Source organism: Talpa occidentalis, unplaced genomic scaffold (assembly GCF_014898055.3).
Source record: "Talpa occidentalis isolate TD23 unplaced genomic scaffold, MPIMG_talOcc4v2.1 talOcc4.9, whole genome shotgun sequence".
Lineage (NCBI taxonomy): Eukaryota > Metazoa > Chordata > Mammalia > Eulipotyphla > Talpidae > Talpa > Talpa occidentalis.
The window spans coordinates 117954734-117977966 of NW_023605305.1; the positions used below are offsets into that span (position 1 = coordinate 117954734).

The 23233-nt window shown below is 68.2% G+C and overlaps 2 protein-coding genes across 2 annotated transcripts; one reads left to right on the top strand and one right to left on the bottom strand.

Moving 5' to 3' along the window:
* Window positions 1-178: 178 nt before the first annotated feature.
* On the top strand, window positions 179-2393 carry CUNH1orf35 (chromosome unknown C1orf35 homolog). The gene is made up of 8 exons (XM_037499491.2): window positions 179-297; window positions 636-786; window positions 907-952; window positions 1027-1109; window positions 1204-1276; window positions 1411-1496; window positions 1804-1926; window positions 1998-2393. Exons 1-8 carry the CDS (start codon window positions 204-206, stop codon window positions 2056-2058), a joined length of 717 nt encoding a protein of 238 aa, XP_037355388.1. The 5' UTR covers window positions 179-203; the 3' UTR covers window positions 2059-2393.
* Window positions 2394-2733: 340 nt separating this feature from the next.
* Window positions 2734-14107, bottom strand: ARF1 (ADP ribosylation factor 1). The gene is made up of 5 exons (XM_037499493.2): window positions 14015-14107; window positions 4475-4659; window positions 4295-4405; window positions 4076-4200; window positions 2734-3994 (listed from the first exon to the last, which is right to left on the bottom strand). Exons 2-5 carry the CDS (start codon window positions 4620-4622, stop codon window positions 3833-3835), a joined length of 546 nt encoding a protein of 181 aa, XP_037355390.1. The 5' UTR covers window positions 4623-4659; window positions 14015-14107; the 3' UTR covers window positions 2734-3832.
* Between the last annotated feature and the right edge of the window lie 9126 nt (window positions 14108-23233).

Sequence of the window (23233 nt, forward strand, 5' to 3'; positions counted from 1 at the left end):
CCGAGCAGGTCTGGTCCGGCAGGCCGGTCTGCGCGCGCCCCTCCCTGGGAGGCGGGACCTCCGTCCTCGGGCCCCTGTGCGCCCGACCGCCGGCGGGGCGGGGCGGGGGCCGGCGCGCGACCCCGCTGTCCGCGTCGCCAGGGCGCAGGCGCGGGCGTGACGTCACTGCGCGCGACGCGGAGCGGGGCCGGACGGGCGGCAAGATGTTCGGCTCCAGCCGGGGCGGCGTGCGCGGCGGGCAGGACCAGTTCAGCTGGGAGGACGTGAAGACCGACAAGCAGAGGGAGAACTACCTGGGTGGGCGCCGGGCGGGGCGCGGGGGCTGGCGGGGGGCCGGGCGCGGGGGCGCGGGGCTGGCGGGGGGCCGGGGGCTGGCGGGGGGCCGGGCGCGGGGGCGCGGGGGCTGGCGGGGGGCTGGGGAGCGGGGGCTGGCGGGGGGCCGGGGCGCGGGGGCTGGCGGGGGGGCCGGGGAGCGGGGGCTGGCGGGGGGCCGGGGGCTGGGGAGCGGGCCTGGGAGGGCCGGGGCGCGGGGGCTGGCGGGGGGGCCGGGGCGCGGGAGCGGCGGGGCCGGGGCGCGGCGGGGGCTGGCGGGCCGCCCCCCCGCGCGCGACGGACACGGCGCTGCGTCCCCGCAGGCAACTCGCTGATGGCCCCGGTGGGCCGCTGGCAGAAGGGCCGCGACCTCACCTGGTACGCCAAGGGCCGGGCGGACGGCGCGGGGCTGAGCCGCGAGCAGGAGCTGGCCGCCGTCAAGCAGGCGGAGCGCGAGGCGCTCATGGCGGCGCTGTGAGTGCGCCGCTGGGGGCGGGGCCGCGCGGGCGGGGGCGCGGGGCTCCGCGGGCGGGTGGGGCGAGGCCCGCCGCCCCGCGCCCGAGGCCGAGCTCTGAAGCCCGCGCGCCCCCGCAGCGGCTACAAGAACGTGCGGAAGCAGCCCACCGGCCTGAGCAAGGAGGTGAGGGCCGCCCGGAGGGAGGGCGGGCGGGCGCCGGTCCGGGCGGCGGCCAGCGCCTGCTCCTCGCCCCGCAGGACTTCGTGGAGGTCTGTAAGCGGGAAGGAGGTGACCCCGAGGATAAGGGCGTGGACCGGCTCCTGGGCCTGGGGAGCTCCAGGTGCGCGCGGGGCCCCAGGGGCGCGGGCGCGGGGCCGGCCTCCTGCAGCGGGACCGGGGCTGACCGCGGAGGCGTCTCGCCCGCCTCCCCGCAGCGGCTCCGCCGGCCGAGTGGCGCTGTCCCGAGAAGACAAGGAGGCCGCCAAGCTGGGGCTGTCCGTGTTCACGGTAATGGGCCGCCGCCGCCGGGGTCCCCCGCCTCTGGGGGGTGGTCTGAGTGCCTCTTTGTTGCGGGCCTGGCGGGCGTCCCCCGGGGTATCCTCCCAGTTTCTGGGCCACCAAACCGGGGCTCCCCTTGGCAGCACCACCGCGTGGAGAGCGGCCGGCCGGGGGCCTCCCCGACCTCAGCCAGGAAGAAGCCGCGCTCCGAGGAGAAGGCCGAGCCGGGGTAAGGGGCCTGGCAGAGCCCAGAGCTCTGCATCCTCCCCCTCGGGGAGCTTCTGGAGGCGGAGCTGCAGGGCCAGGGGGGTCAGGCGCGAGATAGCCAGAGGCCGAGCAAGGGGGTGAGGGCGGCAAGGGGTGGGCGCAGGCCAGCTCGGCGCAAGGGGTCGTGGGCTGGCTGCACAGCCTGTCCTGTGAGGTGGAGATGGCCACGTGGCCAGCGGCCTCTGCAGTGGCTGCTCCAGCGCGGGGCCTGGGCCTGGCGAGAAGCTCCTCCAAAACCTGTTGTGCCCACCCGTCCGGGAACCCCACAGCCCGGACAGCCACAGAAAGAGCAGGAAAGAGAAGAAGAAAAAGAAGAAAAAGAAACACAAGAAAGAGAAAAAGAAAGAAAAGGAGCACCGGAAAGGGGGAGCTTCGTCCCCCTCGCCCACCAGGTGGGTCCCCTGAGTGGGTCCAGCTGGGCAGGCAGAGCCGCAGGGCGGGCTCACACCTGGTTATCTCCTAGGCCCACTGGCTCCAACCCGCCCTCCCCACGCTGCAAGAGGAGACGCCACAACAGTGACTGAGGCCACTCTGCTGGGGACAGAACCATGGAGCCGGAGGGTGCTCCCGGCTCCCCGGGAGCCCAGAGCATGGCCTCTGCCCCCACCCACCCCCAGCAGCCTAACTGTGGCCAAGTATCCTGTCCAGCTTTTATTTTTCTTCTGTCAACTGGCTTTGTACTTAAATAAATGTATTTTAAGTGAAGTTTACTCAAACGAAGTGGAGATGAGGCACGCGGCCTGGCCCTGCTGGGAGATCTGGGTACATGGGCAGCCTCCTCTGTGGTCACGCAGGGTCCAGGCCGCCGGCAGGGAGGCAGAGGGGCCCAGCCAAGGTGGGCACTTCCGGAGGGAGGGATGGCCCTGCCAGGGTGCGGTCTCCGGTCACGGGAGAGGGTGTGCGCCCAGAACCACCTAGCTCCCCCACCTTGGGCCACCCAGGTGGGAGCTCTTGCGAGCCCCCTCCACCTGGGCTGTGCGGGTTGAGGGGTGGGGTGCAAGGGCTGGCTGCCCCCACCACGGCTAAGGCAGCCATGTGATGCTTGACCAGAGGACCCACCCCAGGCAGGGCAGAGGGCAGGCTGGGGCCAAGGAGAGGGTTGGCAAGGGGTGCCACCGAGGCCCACCCTTCCTGGGTGTGAGGGGGCAACGGCAGGGCAGGAGGGGCGGGCTGTCCATCGGCCGCACCAAAGCACTGGAGAGCCCGCAGAATAGTTAAGAGAGTTTATTCTAATAGCTATAATTACAGTGCTCGTCTGTCAAATGAAAACTGAAGACAAGTATACAAAACGGTTGATTACTAATCGTGTATTGAAAGCAGTTAAGAGATTCCACAACACCAAATAAACCACTTGTGAGGTTTCCCCAAGTTAAGTTTAACATCTCCAGCTTCCTCAGTGTTTATCAAAATACAAAAGAAAAAAAAGTAGAGGTTGTCGTCTTCGATGGCAAATCTGACCCTTGCAGGCGGAGGGAGTGAAAGCACGGGTAGCCGGGGCTCCGGGGTTGTGGCGCTGGGGGGACGGTCCTGTCCGCCCACACTCCCGCTGCCGAGACCCCAGCGGGCCTGGGGTGACTGAGTGGCAGACAGGGCTCTGCTCCGGCCAGAGGGCCCCACGCGGACCCAAGGGAAGGTCAGGTCCTTCCCGGGAGTCCGAGCGGCTGGCAGCAGCCCCAGCCAGTCTCCTGGGCAGCCGTTTAAGCACAAATACAAGCACAGACGCGATGGGGACGGGGTGACCCGAGACAGCAAATCACAGGGACCCAATTGTGACCATGCAGAATGGGTGGCGTGCGGCGCCAGCAGCACAAGACCGCACGCAGGCCGCTCCTGCAGCATCTCCAGAGGCACGTCTCTCCCTCTGTGTGTCCAAGTGTTCTCACCTTGTGTTTTGAACTATTTTTAAAAATGCACTGAGTTCGGGTTAAAAACCAAAATGGATCTCAACACAGATCTGGAGCCCAGAGGACATGTGGGGCATCTGACCCAGCACTCCTGGGGCCGCAAGTGCCTGCCATCCCTTCTCAGCACTGAACGGTGGGTTGATTCTCTTTTTTTTTTTTTTTTTTTACAATAAAAAAAGCTGAGTAAGATTGCATAGAGTACCAGAAACTGCCTCACTAGAAACAAAAACTATTTACATTAAATAAAACCCGGCTGCAGCTCGCCCGCACATTTACAGCTTGGTGAAGCGCTGGCCAGCCCGGAGACAGCTTCTGGCACTCACACCACAGGTGCACGTTTGCCACATGAGAGAAAAGCGAGGGCAGAGAGGGGGTGAGGGAGGGGGGCGCAGGCTCACTTCTGGTTCCGGAGCTGATTGGACAGCCAGTCCAGTCCCTCATAGAGCCCGTCCCCGCTGGTGGCGCAGGTGGCCTGAATGTACCAGTTCCTGTGGCGCAGCGAGTGCAGGCCCAGCTTGTCTGTGATCTCGGCGGCATTCATGGCGTTGGGGAGGTCCTGGTGGGAAGGACAGGCGGCCGGTGGGTGAGCATGGCCCTGCGCCCCGCCCCGCCCCGCGCCCCAGAGCCCCATGCGCACCTGCTTGTTGGCGAACACGAGCAGGACGGCGTCCCTGAGCTCATCCTCAGCCAGCATCCGCATGAGCTCCTCGCGGGCCTCGTTCACGCGCTCGCGGTCGTTACTATCCACCACGAAGATCAGGCCTGCAAAGCAGGGGGCGTCAGTGCGGGCACCAGGACACACCCCGCCCCCTCCCGCAGGCGCGCCGGAAAGAGCAGGAGGGTCAGCCGCGCCCACCCTGCGTGTTCTGGAAGTAGTGGCGCCACAGAGGCCGGATCTTGTCCTGGCCGCCCACGTCCCACACGGTGAAGCTGATGTTCTTGTACTCCACGGTCTCCACGTTGAAGCCTGGGGAGCACAGGCTGGTAAGTGCCCTGCCCCTGCCCCCCACGCCCCGCCCCCGGGGCCGGCCCGCACCTATGGTGGGGATGGTGGTCACGATCTCGCCCAGCTTCAGCTTGTACAGGATGGTGGTCTTCCCGGCGGCGTCCAGGCCCACCATGAGGATGCGCATCTCTTTCTTGCCAAAGAGGCCTTTGAAGAGGTTTGCAAAGATATTCCCCATCCTCGCAGACAGAGGGAGCAACACTGGCCAGAGAAACCTGCGACAAAGAGCCCTGAGCTGCTTCTGCGCCACTGGGGAGCAGCACAGAGCAGGCGCCCCGGGGAGCGGATCCCCAACGGAAAATGCCCGGCCCCCCTGTCCACTGGAGCCCCCAAATCACCCCCCCGCCCCCGCGGGGAGGCTGGGGCCAAAGGCGCGGAGGTGACCAGAATCTGAGGCAGTCGCTACCAGCGTCTCTGCAAGGGACACCCCAAACCAGATGCTGCCGGCTCAGGCCCACCCCGGCTGACCACGGTGCCCACGCACACACCCGGCCTCTCAGGTGTGAGGGCCTCTTCCTGGGGCCACAGACGAGCCCAGGGGTCTCATCGGGGAGGCCATCCCACAGTCCACAGTGCCACGTGGGGTTACAAACGCTCACCCCAGGATCCTGGGCTGGGCAGGAAAGCGGGAGACCCGGGGAGAAGCCCGCCCCAGACCCACAGGACAGGACCAAGGTGCTGCCTAGACAGCTGCCCAGAGCCACCAGCGGCCTCACCCACCCAGCACTTTCATTCTGCAACGGTTCCATCGCCCAACGAGGATTTAGGAAAAAGCGGCCACTGTCCCCAAGCCCTGAGGTACAGCCAGAAAGCAGGAGCGGCCACGCCTCCGACACAAACGCTGCGCGTGCTCCCGACAGGCAAGGCCAGGCACGGTGCCCCGCCGCAGCTCCAGCGCCGGCCTCCAGACTCTGCTCCCACTGCTGGAGTCAGAGGCCAGTCTGCGGAGCAAGGCTGGCACCCCAGCAGCACACGTGCAGTGCCCAGCTCCAGCCCTCCCAGGCCAGCACCCATGTTTCCTGGCAGAGCCCCCGCCAGAGGACACTGGGTCCAGCCACTCCCTCCAGTCCTCTGTGTCTACCCAGGGAGCCTCTTCCCCATTTAACAAAGGCCCTGGGGGGCCTCCCTGGAGGCGCAGGGGTTAAGCAGAGCACTAAGGAGCTGCCCGCAGTCAGGGGCAGCATGACTGCAACCCCAGGCCAGGGAGTGACCTCCAGGGCGCAGCAGACCTCTCCTGTCTCCCCGCTGCTCCCCTCAGCAGTGGATTTCAGTGGGTCCACCTGTTCTGCTCCCCACTGTCTCTAGGGAATCCTGACCCCCGCACCTCTGGCCTGCACCCCAGTTCTTCTACACATACATTTTAAAATAAATAAAAGCAGTCTTAACTACCACGGTCCCTCGGCGGCAGGCAGCCAGTCCCGCACACAGGATGAGAGGCGCCTCCTAAGCACAGAGCAGGCGGGACACGCTGAGCTCAGTCCCCCGACGTCCCGGCCAGGAGGAAGGGACGAGGCAGGGACGTGGCCTAACCCGCAAGGAGGAAGTGGCAGGAGACGAGCCTGAAGCTGGGAAGCAGGCGGGGGGTCTGGTGGCGGCCTCCCGGGCCTGGGGCACCAGCACAGAAGGCCCCAGGGGAAGAGAGGGAAACCAGAGAGGGAAACCAGAGATGACAGCGTCCCAGAAAAAACAACAAACTCCGCCCTCACACCCGTAACCCAGCGAGGGCCCCGGCGAGGCCCCGCGCAGGGAGGGACAGGCAACCGGCGGAGCCCAGCCAGTCAGACCTGTGACAGCCAGCACCTGGGCGACGCCAAGGATTCTTAGAGGTGCACAGCAGAGGCCTCCCCGGTTGAGCGCCACGCTGTGCAGCTGTCCGCAGCCTCCGCAGCGCGGGTCCCATCCCGGCCGGCCAGGGGGATCCCACACGGCACAGACCTCTCCTGTCCCCCCGCTGCTCCCTCAGCAGTGGGCTTCAGTAGATCTGCCTGTTCTTTCTGCTCCCCACTCTGTTTCTGGCCTGCACCCCAGCTCGTGTGCATAATATTAAAAAAAAAAAAAACAAGGATGAAAAGGCTCGTTTCAAAATGTACTCTGGGGAGGGGAGGTCCCAGACCACACAGCCGTGAAACTAAACCAGAAATGCAACCCAGCGCCGGGCTGAGGCCGGGGGCGCAGTCCAGGGCTGTGACGGAAGCTGGGGCGGCAGGTCGCCGTGCACACGGGCTCGTCCGCGCAGCCCAGCTCGCCCCTTCAGCCCTCGCAGGCGGCGGCGAGCACTGGAGCCGTCCGGGGCAGCTGGGGCGCTAGGCGGTGAAGCGCTTGTGAGCACACCCTGACCCAGGCCAGGAGGTGGGGCACTTCCGGGAGCAGGGCCGCCTCTGGTCTGGGCCCTGACAGCCCAAGGGGGCCCCACCCGCCCCATGGGCTCTGGAGCTCCGCTGAGGGAGGAGGCGCTGCGCTTGGTGGTGGATTGGGGTGCAGCTGGCAACCTTCTGGGCTTGGGGAGCGGCCACACTCAGCATGTGGTCTGTCCCCGCCGTCCCGGCTGTGCCCCCAGCACCCCACTGCTGAGCAGTAAGCCCCAACCTGCTCAACAGCTGCCCCCCAGAAAGGCCCGGCAGAGCCGGGCACTCCTGCCCCCCCTCCGTCAGAGCCTGCCTCGCCGCCCGCCCCCCACGCCTGCATGATCCCGCAAGTGATGAGGAGGGAGAACAGGGCCCTCGTCCGTCCCGGGCCACTCTGCGGGCCAGGATGCCGCAACCTCAAGGGGCCAGAGGAGTGACCACGGGCACTTCCTGCAACAGAGATCTGTTGAGGCAAACCACCGCCTCGAGGGGGGACCAGGACTTGGGGGTCCCCACTGGAGGCTCCACTCCTGCCTGCAGGGCCCCCGGCCAGCCACACACCCCACCCGCAGGCCTTCCGGGAGCCGGTCCGACAGCCCTAGAGCTGCGCCTGGCCCAGCCCACAAGTGGCCGTGAGGGAACTGGCTCGGCTGTCAGGAGAGCCCGGGCAGTGACCCAGAGCACCCCGCCGCGCCTCTCCCAAGCCCAGAGCTCAGCTGGAGGGCCAGGGGCAGCCCTCCTCGGCGCCCGGAATTCCGCCAGCAGAGACAACATGCTCGTCTGGCACCCTCGGGGAAGAGGCACCCCACCTGGAGTGCAGCTTGGGGACTGAACGGCCGCAGTGCAGGGGGGCAAAAAGCGAGGGTTCGGACGGCGCCCTGCTCTGTGAAGAGGGCGCCGGGGACAAACGCCCACTGAAATGAAAAGCTGGCGACGCCACAGCGCTTTTTCTCTTTTAAAAGGCAAGGTCGCCGACACGTGAGTGAGCCACACCAACGGAGAGACGCACCCAGGAACAGCGCGTCCCCTCGGCTCACAGCCCGAGGGACTCGGCGAAGCCCCCCTCAGGGGCGAGGCCCCGAGCCCAGAGGGGCAGCCGGCCACGGGCAGCGCACGAGCGCTCAGGCTGGGCCAACCCCCACCCCAGTCGTGGGGCTGGCATTTTTCTGCAACGGCGGGCATTCCGTTCTGTGGTTTCTTTTGTAAAAACGTGTGAGAGGAAGACGGGCCAACACCAGCGACGAGAGGGCACACGAGAGGGCACACGGCACAGGCCTGCCGCAGCCCCAGCCCAGCACGAGACCCTCGCCCGAGACACAGACTCGAGGAGCCGCCAGTCTCGCTCCAGCCCGGCTCGGCCCTAAGCGCGGGGGGCCTGAGCCCGCAACGCGGCGTGTCCCCGCGCGAGCGGTGAGAACCGGAAGACACGCCCGCTCCGCAACTCGCGAGCACGAGAGTGTACTGTGACCCTCAGCCGCGCGCTGCACCCCCGGGACTTTGACCCCCTTCCTCCACCCCAGCCCTGAACCTTCAACAGGAAAACTGCAAGAAAAGATCCCGCAAAAACATTCTGCACCTCCCTGGCCCCATCCAAAGGTGACTTCCATGGAGCCACTGTTTGCTCGGAAAAGGCTGGGCGGGGAAGGGGAGAGGGTGACAGCGCCAGACACGGGCACGGCAAGATGGGGTCAGAGCAAGACTTGCAGAATGTTCTGGGGGAGCGGGGCCCTCGCCAGCTTAAGACCCACTAGAAACAGGTTTCCCTCCGGCTCTTGGCGGCCGGTCCACACTACACGGTGCCTCAAGAACTGCCGCCCGGGCCGCAAGACCCACTCGCCCTTGCTGAGACTGGCCGCTCTGAGCCCCTCCACTCAGGAGGGCGCCCAGCACCCTCCTGGCACTGCGGGGACAGATGCCCCCACCTGCACCAAAGGCAGCCAAGCCCGAAGGACCCGGTACGGGACAAAGTCCAAGAGCAGGAGCACGAGCCTGCAACCAGACAGCACACTTGGGAAATGCAGGCAGGATCCGCACCCCCAGGCAGCACCAAGCCACTTCGCCACACACAAGCGCTACCATCAGGTTACTGGCCAGGGGACCCGAGGTCCGGTCCAGGGTCCAGGTCCCGCTCGCCCTCGCCTCTACCTGAAGTCAGGCCGACGCCTCCCCCAGAGCCGGGCTGAGAAGCAGCTGCGAGTGAGTGCAGAGCGGGGCGCGCGGCCTCAAACACCGAGTCCGCGGGTAGATGACGGAACTCGGGTGGAGCGGCTCTGCCCGGCTCCACGTCACCCACCCCAGGCCTGACAGCGAGACGCAAGACGCTCCCGGGTCAAGCAAAGAGCAAAGGCTGATCGTGGGGCCACGGTGGCCTGGGCTTCCGGAGCCTCCCAGCGGCGGAAGGGGCGGGACTGGGGAGCGGAGTCCAGGGAGCCAGCCCAGGGAGCCAGCCCTACTCCTCGTGCGCGACGGTCCTCTTCCTTCAGCCCGCGGTCACCAGAGGTGCAGAAGCCATTCCCCAGGGCCCCCCGCCACTTGGGAGGGACAGCCACAGCCGTGCTGGGGATTGACGGAGAGCCTCCACCAGGCAGCTCCTCCTAACCCAGTCGCTGCCAGGGAACTTTCTCGCAGAGCAAGCCAGAAGCCGCATCCCAGCACTTTCTCCAAGAGGCAGCTTTGCTCTCCGAGAGGACAGAAGCAGCCCAGCCCCAGGGCCTCTGTGCTGGACCTCCACCTTTGCCTGCAGCCCCTCCTCCACAGGGGTGGCTGCTATCCCAGCAGCAATCCTCACCTCAGACCCCCAAGGCCTCTGCCCACCCGACCACATGGTAGGTGTGGCTCCTGCGCCTCCAGGTGACCCACACACGTCCCTGCCCTGCACGTTCTCTCCAGCCACTCACTCCTACGTGCATGGTCCCCCACTATATGAGACCCCCCCCAAGTCATAGGTAGACCCTCCTCTCGCTTCCAGACTCCTCTCCCACCGCCTCTTGGCACCCAGATCCACACCCAAATCCAATCCTCAAACACAAAGGGCTTGCCCTTCCCCATGTTAACCCCATCAAAACCCTGGAAACATCCACAATTCCACCTCCTTCTTCTCTTTCTTCTTTACTGGCAAGTCCCACCACTGCCCCCTGTGAAAGGCGCCCCCCACCACTGATGGCCCACACCCTGGCCCAGTGCTCATCTGCTCTCTGGGATCCACAGCTTCGGCCCAACAGGGCGCCTGCACATGCCAGCAGGAGGGACCTGCTGGGCCAGCAAAGGACCGAGGCCCCGGCTCAGCGTGACAGCGCCCCAGAAGCCAGATGGCCATCGGGGCACACTGTCACCATCCCACATCAGGAACGAAGGACAGCATCCCACGGCCCGCCTGGCACGTTCTGGCCGTGGCCCATCGCATCCACAAAGCAGCTACTTCTCCTCCTGGAAGCTGAGAGCAGCTCCTGGTAAGGCTCAGGCCCTGATTTATGAGGCCAGCGGCACACGCAGGGGCTGCCTTCCCTACGCAGGGGCTACTGTGCTCTCCCTCTCCGGGCAGGCCCCCAGCACCCACCACCTGGGCCTCTGCACTTACTGCCCCCTGCTGGGGAAAGCAACCCTTCCTCCTGTGGTCCGTCAGGACCAGTGCCCCACTGCTCCCTGCGTCTCACTTCCTGTGCCTGGCACCCACCCCTTCTCCAGCCCCGCCCCCACCACCCCATGGCCTCTCTCTGCCAGTGAGGCTTCCCCTGCCCAGAATTCACTTGCCCTCCACCTCTGGGAACACCCCTGGGTACCCAAGGAAGCCATCATCAGGGAAAGGAGGAAAAAAACTGTGAAAGAACATTTATCAGGGTCCTTAGGGATTAAAAAGTGAAAGGCTCTGGGCCTCCCTGGGTGGCGCAGGCGGTTGAGCACCGCGCTGTGAAGCCGTCCGCGGCCTCTGCTGCGCCAGTTTGATCCCGGCAGGCCAGCGAGGATCCCACATGGCGCAGCAGACTTCTCCTGTGGTGCCCACTGCTCCCCTCAGCAGTGTATTTCATCGGTCCGCCTGTTCTGTTCCCCACTCTGTCTCTGATGAGTCCTCTCACCCTCCCGCACATCTGGCCTGTACCCTGGTTCCTGTATAAAAATAAATCTTTTTGAAAAAAATTTCACAAGAAAACACTGTTAAGGAGCCTCCCTGGTGGCGCAAGGCGTTAAGCACTGCGAAGCTGTCTGAGCCTCTGCAGCACAAGTTCGATCCCCGGCCCACCAGAGAGCAACCCACATGGCACAGCAGACCTCTCCTGTCTCCCTGCTGCTCCCCTCAGCAGTGGATTTCAGTCAGTCTGCCTGTTCTGTTCACCACTCTGTCTCTGGTGAATCCTCTCACGCCCCGCCCCCCATCTCTGGCCTGTACCCCAGCTCTTGTATGCATAAATAATTTTAAAAAAAGAAAACACTGTTTACAGCTTTCTAAAAGGCACTCTTTTGTTCTGAATCCTGTGTGAAAATGGCACATCCACAACTCTTCAGAGGTGAGTTTACAGCATCTTGAGGCTTTTCTTGGCCATTACTAAGTGAAACTGACTAAATACTTAAAAACTCGCGTTTAAAATGTTCAGATCTACCAGAGAACCAGAACTACCAAGTTTCCTGTTTCACTCCCACATGTGGCACTGCAGAGTAAGCTGAAAGCTGTTAGCTATTTCACATATGACTCCTCCTGCCGCAATGAATCCTTTTAGCGAGTGTCCCCTTAAGGGAGAAAGACTGGTATTATTCATCTCTAAAATGGCTCCAAAATGTACCACACACTTCGAGTCTCTGAATACGTGCACTAGTTGTACCTGGGCCTCCCAGTAATTAATGCCCAGCACTAGCAGCCGCCCCTGGTTCTCAGGCACGTAAAGGTGTTTGCCTGAGACTGAATCACCCAAACAGCTGCTTGTAAAATCCACCAGTCCATAATGCTTTCCCCATCTCGACCCCACTTCAGAGCTGGCGAGGAGCTGCCTTCTTCCCTTGCCACCATGGACAAAAACCAGGGTCTGGGAGGGGATAATGCAGGTCAGGCCCGCATCAGCCTCACATTCCTTCCAACCACGTAAGGAAGCTGGGATGATGGGACTCCAGGTGAGGGCCTGAGTGTCCCCTCTGAAAACAAGGAGTTATAAATAGGGAACTTTTGTATTAAAATTAACCAAGTCATCTGAGAAGCTGTACTACCACTCCAAACAGTGATACGCCTGAAGAGTAGATCTGATCCTAGGCGGTCGATTTTTAACGTGCTCCTAACAGTCAAGCTATCCCAAGAGGACAAGAACCCGTAGCATGTGCAACCTGGAGGAATCAACACTCCCCCATATACCCCAAATCACCCTTTATTTGCTGGTAGCAGGGGTCACACCCAGCACAGTCCTGAGGCAGCGACGGTTTCCACAGGAGCACTGCAGGTGCGGCTGTGCCATCCCGGACACCCACGCCAGAGACACCGTCACCTAGTGCAAAGGGCCCGCAGAGAGGAATTCCTCACGCTTCCCACCTCCCCTCCCACTTCCATTCTCATTTTATAGCAGTCGTCTGGTCAAGGGGAGGCCTCTGGCACAGGACCTTATGGCTCTATGCTGTGAATGGTGCCGCACGGCCTGGACACCCACACTGGCCGCGGTGCCTAGAAGGGGTGTAGCTGCCCGGCAGGCCTGATCTGCGCGGCCTGAGGACAGATGAAAAACGCGTGAATCTGGGCAACACTCCTTGTGAAGAGTCTGAAAAAATCGCTTCAGCTCTCTCCAAGAGGGCTGACCTGCTCCGGTGGGCGTGTCCCCACCAGGGCCTGCAGGAGAGGAAACAGCTTCCCGCAGTGCCAGGCTCCCGCGGCCTCAGGGAGCGGCTGAGCGTCCTCGGCGTGTTGTGCAAGAAGCAGAGCAAATGTCTAGACCACATGATTCTGAAAACCAGAGCTGTGAGGAACACAGAACCGGTTCTTGCTTCCTACCAGCTAACTTGCAGCGATGACCAAAGAGCTGAGTCAGCCGAGCCCGGCCGAGCCGGCCACCCTGCGACCAGCTCCCGCTGACCTGAGGCAGCAGCTCTGAGGACCCGCGCGCGTCTCAGGACAGCTGTCGGGCAGCGGCAAGCTTCCGGCGCCCAGCCCCGCACTGGCCAGGACACCCCGAGACAGGGACGGGGAGGCCCCCCGCGGGCCGGGGGCCGCAGACTTTGGGCCCTGCCAGCGGCGCCGCGCGTTTCAAGCACCAGCAGCTCTGGCCCCTCGGCGGCGGCGCGGGAGGACAGGCCGCACTCCGCGCCACGTGCGGGCCACGGGGCCCTCGGGCAGGGCCCACAGGCGCCTCGAACACGCGCCCAGGCCGGGCACTGCGGAGCCCCGCTCCGACGAAGAACCCCGAACTCCCGCCCCGCCCCGCCCCGCGCCGGGCAGCGCCCGTCCCCGCCCGCCCGCCGCGGCTTGTGCAACCCCGCTCGGCCGGCGTCGGCGGCCGGGCAGAGGCGCCCGCGCCTGGGCCGCCCCGCAGGCCCCGTCGCGGGACACAGGCGGCCGCAGGCCTCGGCCCGGCGCGCGCCGGCTCCGCACGGGCCTCCCGCAGCAGCTTCGGGGCCGCAGTCGGGGGGCGGCTCCGACCTCCGCCGGCGGCTGACAGCCCCGCCCGCCCGGCCGCGGGTCCCGGCCGCACAGGAGCCGGGGGCCGCGCTCGAGCCGGCCGCCGCGTGACCTTGACCGCGTCCCGGCCTCGGTGTCCCGGCCCCCGCGGCGTGGGCGCCCGCCCGGCCCGGCCCCGGCGCCCACCCCGCGCGCGGGAGGCGGAGCAGGAAGCCGGGCTTCCCGGGGCGCCCGCGGCCCCGGCCGGACTTCCGGGAGCCTCCACGGGCCTCCCCCGGCCGCGGCCCGGCCCCGCCCGGCCCGGCCCGGCGGGCGCGACCCCGGCCCGCCGCGGCCTCGCCGGCCCTGCGGCCGCGCCCCGCCAGGCCAGCCCCGGCCCGCCCGCCGGAGTCTCGCCCCGGCGCCCGGCCCGGCCCGGCCCGGCCCGGCGCGGCCTCACGGCTGCCGGCGCGGCCTCCCCTCGGCCGGGCGCCCCTCCGCGGCCAGGCCCAGCCCGGCGCGGCCTCACACTCGGGCCGGCCTCGGCTCGCCCCCGCCCCGGCCCGGCCCGGCCCCGCGCTCGCCCTCGGCTCGCCGCGCCCAGGGCCGCCCCCGCCCGCCGCCCGCCGCCCTCGCCCTCGCCCGCCGGCCCCCGCTCACCTGGGCGGCCGCGGCGCTGCTGCTGCTCCGAGCCAGGCGTTGGTTTCGCTCCCACAAGATGGCGGCTCTGACGGCGGCCACGTCAGTGCCTGCTGCCGCGGGGCACGCTGGGGAACGGGGCGGGCCGGCCCTGAGGCCCCGCCCCCGCCGCGGGGCGCACGCGCACAGCCCGGGAGGGGCGGGGCGAGCCCGCGGGGCGCGCGGGGTCTCGGCGAGCGGCCCCCGCGGCCACCCCCGGGGCCACCGCGCTCTGCGGACGGCGCCCGGCGCGCCCCGGTGGCCGCGGTGACCGCGCACCGGGCGAGGCCGCCGCCCCGACGGGTGGGGCCCGCAGCTCCGCCCGCCGCGGGTCAGCCCGGCCCCGGGGCCCGCGCGGGGACCCCGCCTCGGGGGGCGCCGGGGCGGGAGGCGCGCCGGCCGGTCCCCGCGCCCGCAGGCCGGGCCTGGCCTCTCGCCGCCGCTCCCCGCGCCCCGCTGCGGCCCGGCCTCCCGCCAGCCTCGCCCCGGGGTCCCGGCCCGGACGCCGGCGGGGCCGCGGGGCGCCCTTCGGGGCCGTCGCCTGGGGGTCCGCCCGGCCCGGGCCCGCGCTCCCGGGTGGGCTCTGGGCCCCGCCCCCGCCCCCGCCCCGACGCCGCGAGGACGGCCCGCCGAGGGGCGTCGGCAGCGGCCCCGGGCGTGGGTCTGACCCCCAGGTGTGGGGCCCACCCGGTCAGGCCTCGCCGCGGGCGTCTGTCCTCCGGCGCTTCCCGTCGAAACCCGTGGGCCGGGCCGGCGGGCAGCGGGTCCGCTTCCCTCCCCTCCGGCCTGCGTCCCCGGGGCAGGCGCAGCGGGGGCGGTCCCTGCCCCAGGCAGGCCAGGCGGGCGCCGAGAAAGCTGGGGGTTACCCGGGGAAACAGAGCCAGGTTCCCCAGGGCCGGGTCTCCAGCCCTTCGGGGCGCGCACCCCGGAGCGGCCCGCGGGCACTGCCCGCCTGGGCCAGCAGGGGGCGAGGTGCGCTGGCCAGGGCCAGCGCCCACTGCGCCTGGAGGTCAGCCCGGAGCCCCAGCCCAGACCCTCGCCTCCGGCCCGACCACCCACAAGGCCTGGCTGGGGCCGGGGTCCAGCTCCTCCCCTCCGAGGGTCCCTGAGTCCACGGACAGGTCAGACGCAGGGATGCCGAGCAGGAAGGCCCGTTCCCCAGGAAGGTGGCCCAGGAGATGCCAGGCGGCAGGGTGGGGGGAGGCGTCCACACCCTGGGGGGCCCAGCCGGGCAGCCTTCCTCGGCTTCTGCGTGCAGGCCACTCAGGAGGGCGCGCCGAGCCCAGAGAGACCCCGTTGGGGCAGCTGCAGGCAGCGCTCTGCCCCCTTCCCTCCTTTTAGCCCACCAGTGCCACTGCCCGGCAGCTCCCCCGCGCTTCCCGCAGCAGCTGGGCCTGCAGGGAGCTGGGCCCGGGGGTGGGTGGCTCCTGGCCACGTGGCGGGCATTTGTGCAACTGGGGACTGCGGGGCATCTCGCCTGGACCTTCGTCCACCTGAACCCTCTGCTGTCACAGCCACCGCCAGAGCCCTAGAGACCCCTGTTCGCCCCCCGCTGAAGCAGCAGCGGTCCCCTCAGAGTGATGGCAGGCCACACAGCACCCACGTCCTCCCTTCCGGGCCCACTGTTGACCAGCCCTGTGCGTCCCACCCCTCCCCACGGTGGTCAGGCAGGGTCTCTGGGGCTGTGGGGTCCAGTCCTGCCCGCCCCAGTGAGCCCCAGTGTCTGCTGCACTGAACGGCAAGCAGCCCAGAGATAGGAAGGGGCTGGTGCTGCGGGGCCGCGGGGGGCAGGGCCCACCTGTGTGCTTGGAGGGTTCTGTTTTCTGGTCTTGAGACGCCTCATTTTCAGTTTTTTTCTATTCCTGTCCTCCACCAGGGCCCCAGCTGGGCTGCCAGGGCCTGGACCTCTGGGTCCCACACTTGTCTCCCGTTTAGTGGAAGGACCAGGCTGTCCCGAGGCCGAGTGCAGGAGAGGCCTGTCGGGCGCCTGGTCCAGGCCTTGACTGGGGTCTGCAGCCCACCCCTGCCGTCCCGAGGGCACAGTAGTGGGGGGCCGGCGCCAGCCTAAGAACCAGGAGAGCCCTTCCTCCCCCCACCCCCCCACCCCCGTCCACAGCCAGGCGACCCACCCTCCCACCCTCCCTCGACTCACGCTCCAACCCTAGGAGCCGCATGGACGCACCAGGAACCACGCCTGCCAGCCCTGCGGGCCGCCCTTCGCCGGTCACTGGACACAGGCTCAGCCACTGCGGACGGGCTGGGGCCTGGGAATTCACTTTTCCAGCAGGTGCTGTGGCTTCGTGCTGGGGCCGAGGGAGCCCCCAGGACGACTGGCAGTGGGTGCTGGGCTGAGCCGGCTGGCAGGGCGCTCCTCCGGCCAGGCCCTGCGCAATGCTCTGCCGGCCAGTGCACCCGCACCTGACAGCAGGCCAGAGCAGGGGGCGGGGGCATGGGTGGGTCTGCTGAGTCTGCACTTGGGAGGGGTAGGGTGGGATTTGGGGACGCCCCCAGGTACCCCTCATCCAGAGGTGGTGGGTTGACCTCCCCTACCCTTGGGGAGTTTTGATGTTCTGTGGCCTTGTCACCTCGCTCTGTCCCAGCCTCCGGGTGCCACCCGCTGGGCCCCCAGCACCGCAGCCCTGCTTCCCCCAGGAACCCATGCCCCCAAGTGCCCGGCCAGCCGGAGCACTCATGCATCCAGGGAGAGCCGAGCGCCAGACCCTGGTCCCTGCAGCCCTGGGCCCACCCTCCTACCGCCCCCGTGGGGACCCGCAGCCTCCCCTGAGGAGGCTGCCACCTCTGGGCCGGCAGTGTCCTCCCAGGCGCCACACAGAAGACAGCAGGTGGAGGGGCCTGGCTGGGCCGGGTGGCCTGAACTGCACTTGGGGCTCTAAAGACTTCGGGCAAGGGAGTGACTGGCCCCTGTGGCTCGGGGACCCAGTCTACCAAGTCTGAGTAGTGCTTCGGGGCACGAAACGAGGGTCCCGACAAGGCACGTCCCGTCCCAGGGGGGCTGGCCCTGGGTGCCCGCAGGTGCCGTCCTGGCCCGAGGTTCCCCGGGGAGCTGCCAGGTGGCAAGAGGGCCTGCGTTACTCCAAGGGCTTCACCCTGAAAGCCGCGTCCTCCATAATCCCACGCCACTTGGGGATGGGTCTCTACATGCGCAGCTCGGTGGGGGGCGAGGAAGGTGCCTGGGTGGGCCGAGTCAGGCTGAAAGGGCACGCGGACCCGGTGGGGGTGAGGTGGCCCCAGCCCAGAGGGGCCTGGGGCGCCAGGAGATGGGGGGAGGCCAGGCCTCTGGAGGGCGCCTGCCCTCACCTAGCCCCCGGGCCCTCGTCTCAGGGCTGGGCACACCGTGTCTGCTGGGCTGAGGCTCGTTTGTGACCATTTGTCCACTGCCACTGCCCCCACCTCCGGCCAGGCTCTCCCTCAAGCAGCCGTGGGCTGGACCCCCGGGCCGGACCCCCCTCTGCTCCGTGTCGTCCCAGGGGCTGCACACGGAGCCATGGGGCAGCCAGTTCTAGGCGTGTGTCCACCACTGGCTGGGTGGTGCTTGGCTGGGGCTGCCACTGCCCGGCCCTGTGCTTGCTCCGACTCCCGGGGACAGAAAGGCCCCTGTGGCCCCCAGCCCGCCCTCGCTGCAGCCCTCGAGGGAGCCCCAGCCCAGCCCTGCCCCAGCACCCCTAAGCCCACCTGGGGAAGCCTGGCTGGACAGTGTCCACTCTGTAGCTGCAGCCGTTCACAGTCACCCCAAGAACGACGCAGCTGTGGAGCCAGACTCTCGTACCCCCCGCCTCTCCCCAGTGGCCGGCCAGCTCAGGTGTCCTCAGCACTGCTGGGACCGGGGCTCCCGGGAGCACCCACAGACCTGCGAGGCAGGTCCCATCACAGGCCCGACGCTGGAGCATGCTGGTGGGTCCCAGGGGCCAAGCACCCTGTGTCCCTGTGCCTGCGCCCCCTCCCCACAATGCGGGCCCCACCCGCGTGAGGGGACACCCGGGCCCAGTGCCTCAGGGTTGCTGGCTCCTGCCCTGCCCAGCACAGGCCGTGGCCCCTCCCGCCCTCACCCTTGCCCGCTGCTCCCACATCAGGCATCGCCTGCTCGGCTGTCGGTTCCCAGTGCACCCTCGGCCCAGCACTGCCCTTGGGGAGCGGCCCAGCTGGCCTCACACGTCTGGGGGAGGGGGGGCTGGCTAAGGGTGGGGAAGAAGGTGCAGGCGGTAGGGAGTGCCCCAGCCAGCAGAGGCAGCGCCCCGGCCAGGCAGCCAGCCCCAGAGCACTGAGGGCAGCAGTCAGGCGGGGGCGCTCCTGCCCCACTGCCGCCACCGGGCACCCCCACCTTTAATTAAACCCGCCCCTCTGCTTGACCCCCGCTCTGCACGCATTCTCCTCTTAATTGGGTGCCTTCTGAGCAGCCGAGTTGATTAAAAAGCCCTGCTGAAGCCTGGCGGTGTCCAGGCTCCTGCTCCCTGGGGCCACTCCCGCCCTGGGGGTCAGACGCCCCAGGCTCCGTGGGCCTCAGCTCCTGGGGCACCCCCTCCCGCCACCTCCCCTGCTCTCAGAGAGGGCCTGGAGCAGCGCCAGGGCCCTAGGGCTCACACCCACTACGGGGGGCCAGCCCGCTCTGCGGCTCCCAGGGTCCTGCCATGCCGTGTGTTCCAACGTGGGGCCCGGCTGTCAGGCCGCCAGGCCTGTCCACTGCAGGCCCAGCACTGACTACCGGCAGGCATGGGCAGGACTCCCAGGCTCACGAGCTTCTGGGCTCAGGATCAGGTGGAGGGCCAGGAGATGCCGCTGCAACCCCAGGGCCCCCCCGGTGTGTCCAGGACCCGGGAAGGTGCCCGCCTGCAGCCCTGAGGGGCTGTGTCCACGCAGAACAGGCCCCGAGGCGAGCAAGCGGTGGGCCAGTCCAGCTCCAGACCCAGCCCACCTTTGACCTCAGGCTGACCCGGACCCTGGCCCAGAGCCTGTCCTCCTGGACGCCGCCCTCCCGCAGGCTCCCAGCACCAGGACCCCTCCTGTAGCCGGTGGCAAGCCTGGCGGGTGAGGGCCTGCCCTCCTCCCGCCTCAGTTTCCCTGCAGGAGCTGCATCCTGGGACCTGGGGCAGCGACCTCAGGGCCACTCGGGCGCCGATGCAGGGGTGGGGCTGGCTGCTGGGTGGACACGCACAGGGAGCCTCTGGGACCATGTTGGGGCCAGCCAAGCCCATACCAGCCACTCTCAGAGCACCTGGAGGCAGCCCAGTGGGGCCAGAGGTGGTGCCCCCAACTGCCCTGCCAAAGCCTGCAGGCTTGTCTATGGGAGCCAGGTCTGGACGGGCGAGACAGCTGGCCCCGCACAGAGGGGGCCTGGCTGGCAGCCCCATGGACGGCCAAGGGGCACTGCACCAGAGGACCCCACTCCCAGCTCCTCCTCTGCAACCCAGCGCCAGATGGGCCTGCAGGGTGTGTGCGCAGCAGGGTGAGGGGCAGGCCCAAGAGGGGGGTTGGGGCTGGGGCGGAGGGGGGTAAGGAGAGGAGCCCAGTTCTGCTCCCCTGAGACCGCCTGACCCGGCAGGTGCCCCTTCCTGTCTCGCCTTCCGGCTCAGAGCCTGCTGCTCAGCCCAAGGGGCCCCAGCTCGAGAGCCAGGCGGACAGGTCCTGGGGAGGTGGGGGCAGCGGAAGCCTTGCTGTGTGGCCAGGATGGCTGGTACGGGCCGATCCCTGGGGCTCTCGCCCAGGCCTGAATAGGGAGCACTGGTGGCAGGAGCCCATGTGCTTTGGGGACCCTCTGGCTGCAGGCCCCCCGGGGGCGCTGCAGGGGCTGCCACCTCTCCACACAGAGGCCGGGGAGGAGCCACCGGTCAGGGCAGTCCTGTCCCGGGGAGCCCATCCAGCTGTCGCCCGGGCCTGCAACCAGCCCTCAGGCACCCTCTGGGAGGGCCTGCTGCTGGCTGCTGTGGGGGCCACTAGGCCTGCTCTCCCCGGGGCTGAGGGCCTGGGGAGCCAGTAGCCGTACCACGCAGGGCACAGGCCTCTGGCTCCACTGTCGTGGCTGCTTCCTGGAAGCCCTCCTGGATCCACTACAGCGTCCCCGCCAGCCCCCCAGGTCCCGGCTGCAGGTTCGGCCCTAAGTGGCCCAGTGTTGGGTGAAGCTGCAGCCCCTGGCCTTCTCCCCCGGAGGGTGCGGGCCCAGGGCCAGGCCAGGCTGGGAGGGCCCGCCCGCCCCTCCCGCCCCTCCCGCCCCTCCCGCCCAGCCCCTGTTTGGGTGGACGAGGCTGGGTCCTCACACCATAAACGCCAATTTGCAAGGCCCCCAGAGCCAAATGACTGTTTACTGTGTGCTCCAGGGACTCAAATAAAAAAAAGAGAGAGAGATGTGAACAAGGAGCAGCCGGAGCTAAACATCAATTAGCACCTTCTGAGCCCTCCTGTCCCGGCTGCCAGGCCGGGGGTGGCAGCTCCAGGCGGGGCCTCCTAGGGCTTCCCCAGTGCCTGGGCACTGCCGGGCCTGGCATCCCAGGGCCGATCCTCAGAGCGGTAGGCGGCCAAGGGTGGGGGCAGGCGCCCTCTTGGGGCCCCAGGAGGTGGCTGAGAGGCCCAGGTCACCAGGTGGGGTGAGGGAGGGGAGAAGGGAGTGTCAGTGCTCAGTGTACCCCCTCCCCAGTTTACACTGGAGCAGGCTGGGGCAGCCTGAGGCCTCAGCTGACAGGTGGGAGGACCTCGGCCTGGGCCTTGGCCTCGCCTGGTCTGGAGGGTGGCAGGCAGGCCGGCGGGGGCCGGCACCCTGGAGGGGCGGGTGTGCTGCCCGGCCCTGCACGTCCCATGCTGGGCATCACGGACGGAGGGGCTGTGTGGGTAGAACTGGGGCCCCGCAGGGAAATGGGAGCAGGCGGGAAGAGGGGAGGGCACCCCGAGCAGAGAGCAGGGGGCTGGCGGGGCTGCTGTGGGGAGAGCGGAGGGGATGGGGACGCTCAGGCCAACCCCGAAGGCCATGTCTCCAGCCCCAGGGTAGTCCGGGCCCCCCTGACTGGGCCTTTGCAGCCAGACAGCCTTGTCAGGACTGAGGGGACAGGCGGCCTCTCCGGGTTGCCCCACATCTTTTTGGCTTCTCACAGCCAGGGCGTCTCCTCCCCAAAGCACCTCCAAACCCACGAACCTTGTTCTGATGTCCAACAGTGACCGCTGTCCCCAACCCCGGGCCAGACGCCCGCTGGACTCCTGGTTTCTGAGCACCCCAGTCCCTAGAGAGGGCACCTGGGGTGTGGGACCCCACGCCAAGCTTCTCCCCTGCCCCAGGCTCCTTCTGGAAGGGACCCCGCTCAGCCTCTGGCCCTCCTGACCAGCCTCACTGTCCTGGAGTTCAGGGCACCTCACGGAGCCTGAGTCCTGCTCCCCAAGGCTGCTGGGGTAGAGGGCAGAGGCTCAGTATGGGGCGCCCCAGAACCCGCACTCCCCCTTCCCACCCCACAGAGGGCGGGCGGGCAGGCCAAGGCTGGGGAGCTCTTGGGGGGCCGTGGGCACTGGGGGGCTCGGACCCCTGGCCCAGTGGGGGAGCGGGGAACCCTGGGGACCAGGAGCCTTCCGCACCTGCTGCCTTGGGAGTTCAGGCCGGAGAGGTTCTGGGGGCTCAGCGCACCCCTGCAGGAGAGGACACCGGGCCCAGGGCCCAGCGGAGGAGCCGGGAGAGGAAGGGCAGGTGGGCGGGGGGCCAGAGTCGGACTTCAAAGCCCGGCCCAGGGTGTGAGATTTCAGGGGCTGGCGGGGCGGGGGAGGGGCCTGCAACCTCCGGGCCTTTAATATGCTTGTCCCTGCCGCTCTCAACTGCCCGCGAAGCCAGGCCCATTTCCTCTCCCCAGGGGCAGCGGCTGTAAACCCCCCAGCGAGGGCTTCTGAGGGCCCAGGCAGCCGGAGGCCTCCTCTGAGGGGGGTCGAGTGGGCTGGGGTCCTGGGGACATGGGGGGGCAGGGCCGGCACCAGAGGGGCTTTGCAGCCAGCCAGGAGTCGGGGTTTCATCACCTCAGCCTCCCCAGTTGACAGCCTCCCTGTCAACTGCAGCGGCCGTCCTGGCCCGGGGGCACCGCCTGCCCCACTCTGGAGCTCTGCCCCGGGGGTGTCTGCCTGGCTGCAGCCTGAGCTGGCCTGGGCCCCCGCCCCTCCCCTCGACGGGGCTGGGTGTCAGGGTCCTCAGGTGGACGGGCCAGACAGCAGCGGGCCTCCCCACCAGCTGCCCCAGCCCCCCGCACTCCGCCTGCCCCTCCGCCCGCCCCGCCGTCTCCGCGGCCCTTTCATCTGCGGAGCTGCACCCGGACCCCAGAGGTGCCAATTAGGGTGTCTCAGGCACAGCCCTGACTCAGAGGTGCTTGCGGGCACCCGGGTCACGGCACCTGTCGCTCCCAGACGCACCCCTCCGGGGCTGCTCAGGCAGGGTCCCCAACTGCTGCCTTGCACCCGCCCGGCCCAGGAGGGATGAGCCTGGCAGGGGAGCCCTGAACCCCGAGACATGCCCCGAGAGGAGAGGGAGCCAATGTGGGGGCCATGCCGAGTGCCCACCAGCCCTGGCCTCAGAGGGGCTTGGCCATCGGTGCAGCCAGTGGGTCTGGGGGAGATGGCAGCCCAGGACCCCCTGCCTTGCTTCCCCTCCCCCACGCTGCCCCCCACCACTCCAGCACCAGGCAGCTCCCCGCCCCTCCTCCCAGGCCCTCTAGGGGGCTCTGTCTAGACTGGACGCCCCACCTACCCCACAGACCCGAGGCGGCCTGACTTGGGGCTCTGGTCTGACCTCAAGGGCAGGTGGGGGCCCGCAGGGCAGGAGTGGTGGCCGGGATGCTGACCCGCACTTGGAGGCTGCTGCCCCTGGCTGGTCTGGCCCCGCGCTGGGTCAGCGGTGGGTGTGGGGGCCCAGGGCCAGGCAGGGAGCCCCCGCGGGTCCTCAGGCAGTGGCTCTGCAGCCGCAGGATCTCCTCATCCCCCACCCCCCGTGCTGGCCGCCGGCTGGGACTTGCAGGCTGGCCCCTGAGAGGCAGGAGTCCAGGCTAGGAGGAGACCCACTTCCAGGTTCCGGGTGTCTTTTGGGGCCCAGGGGGGACCCCACAAGGGAAGCCACACCCCACTGCTTTCAAAGCACTGCCAGGGCCTGCCAGCGCAGCTCGCGGAGGGCTGCCGGCCTGGGGACTTGGCTGCGGCCAACTGGCCTGACCTCCTGTTGCCCAGACTTGGGGC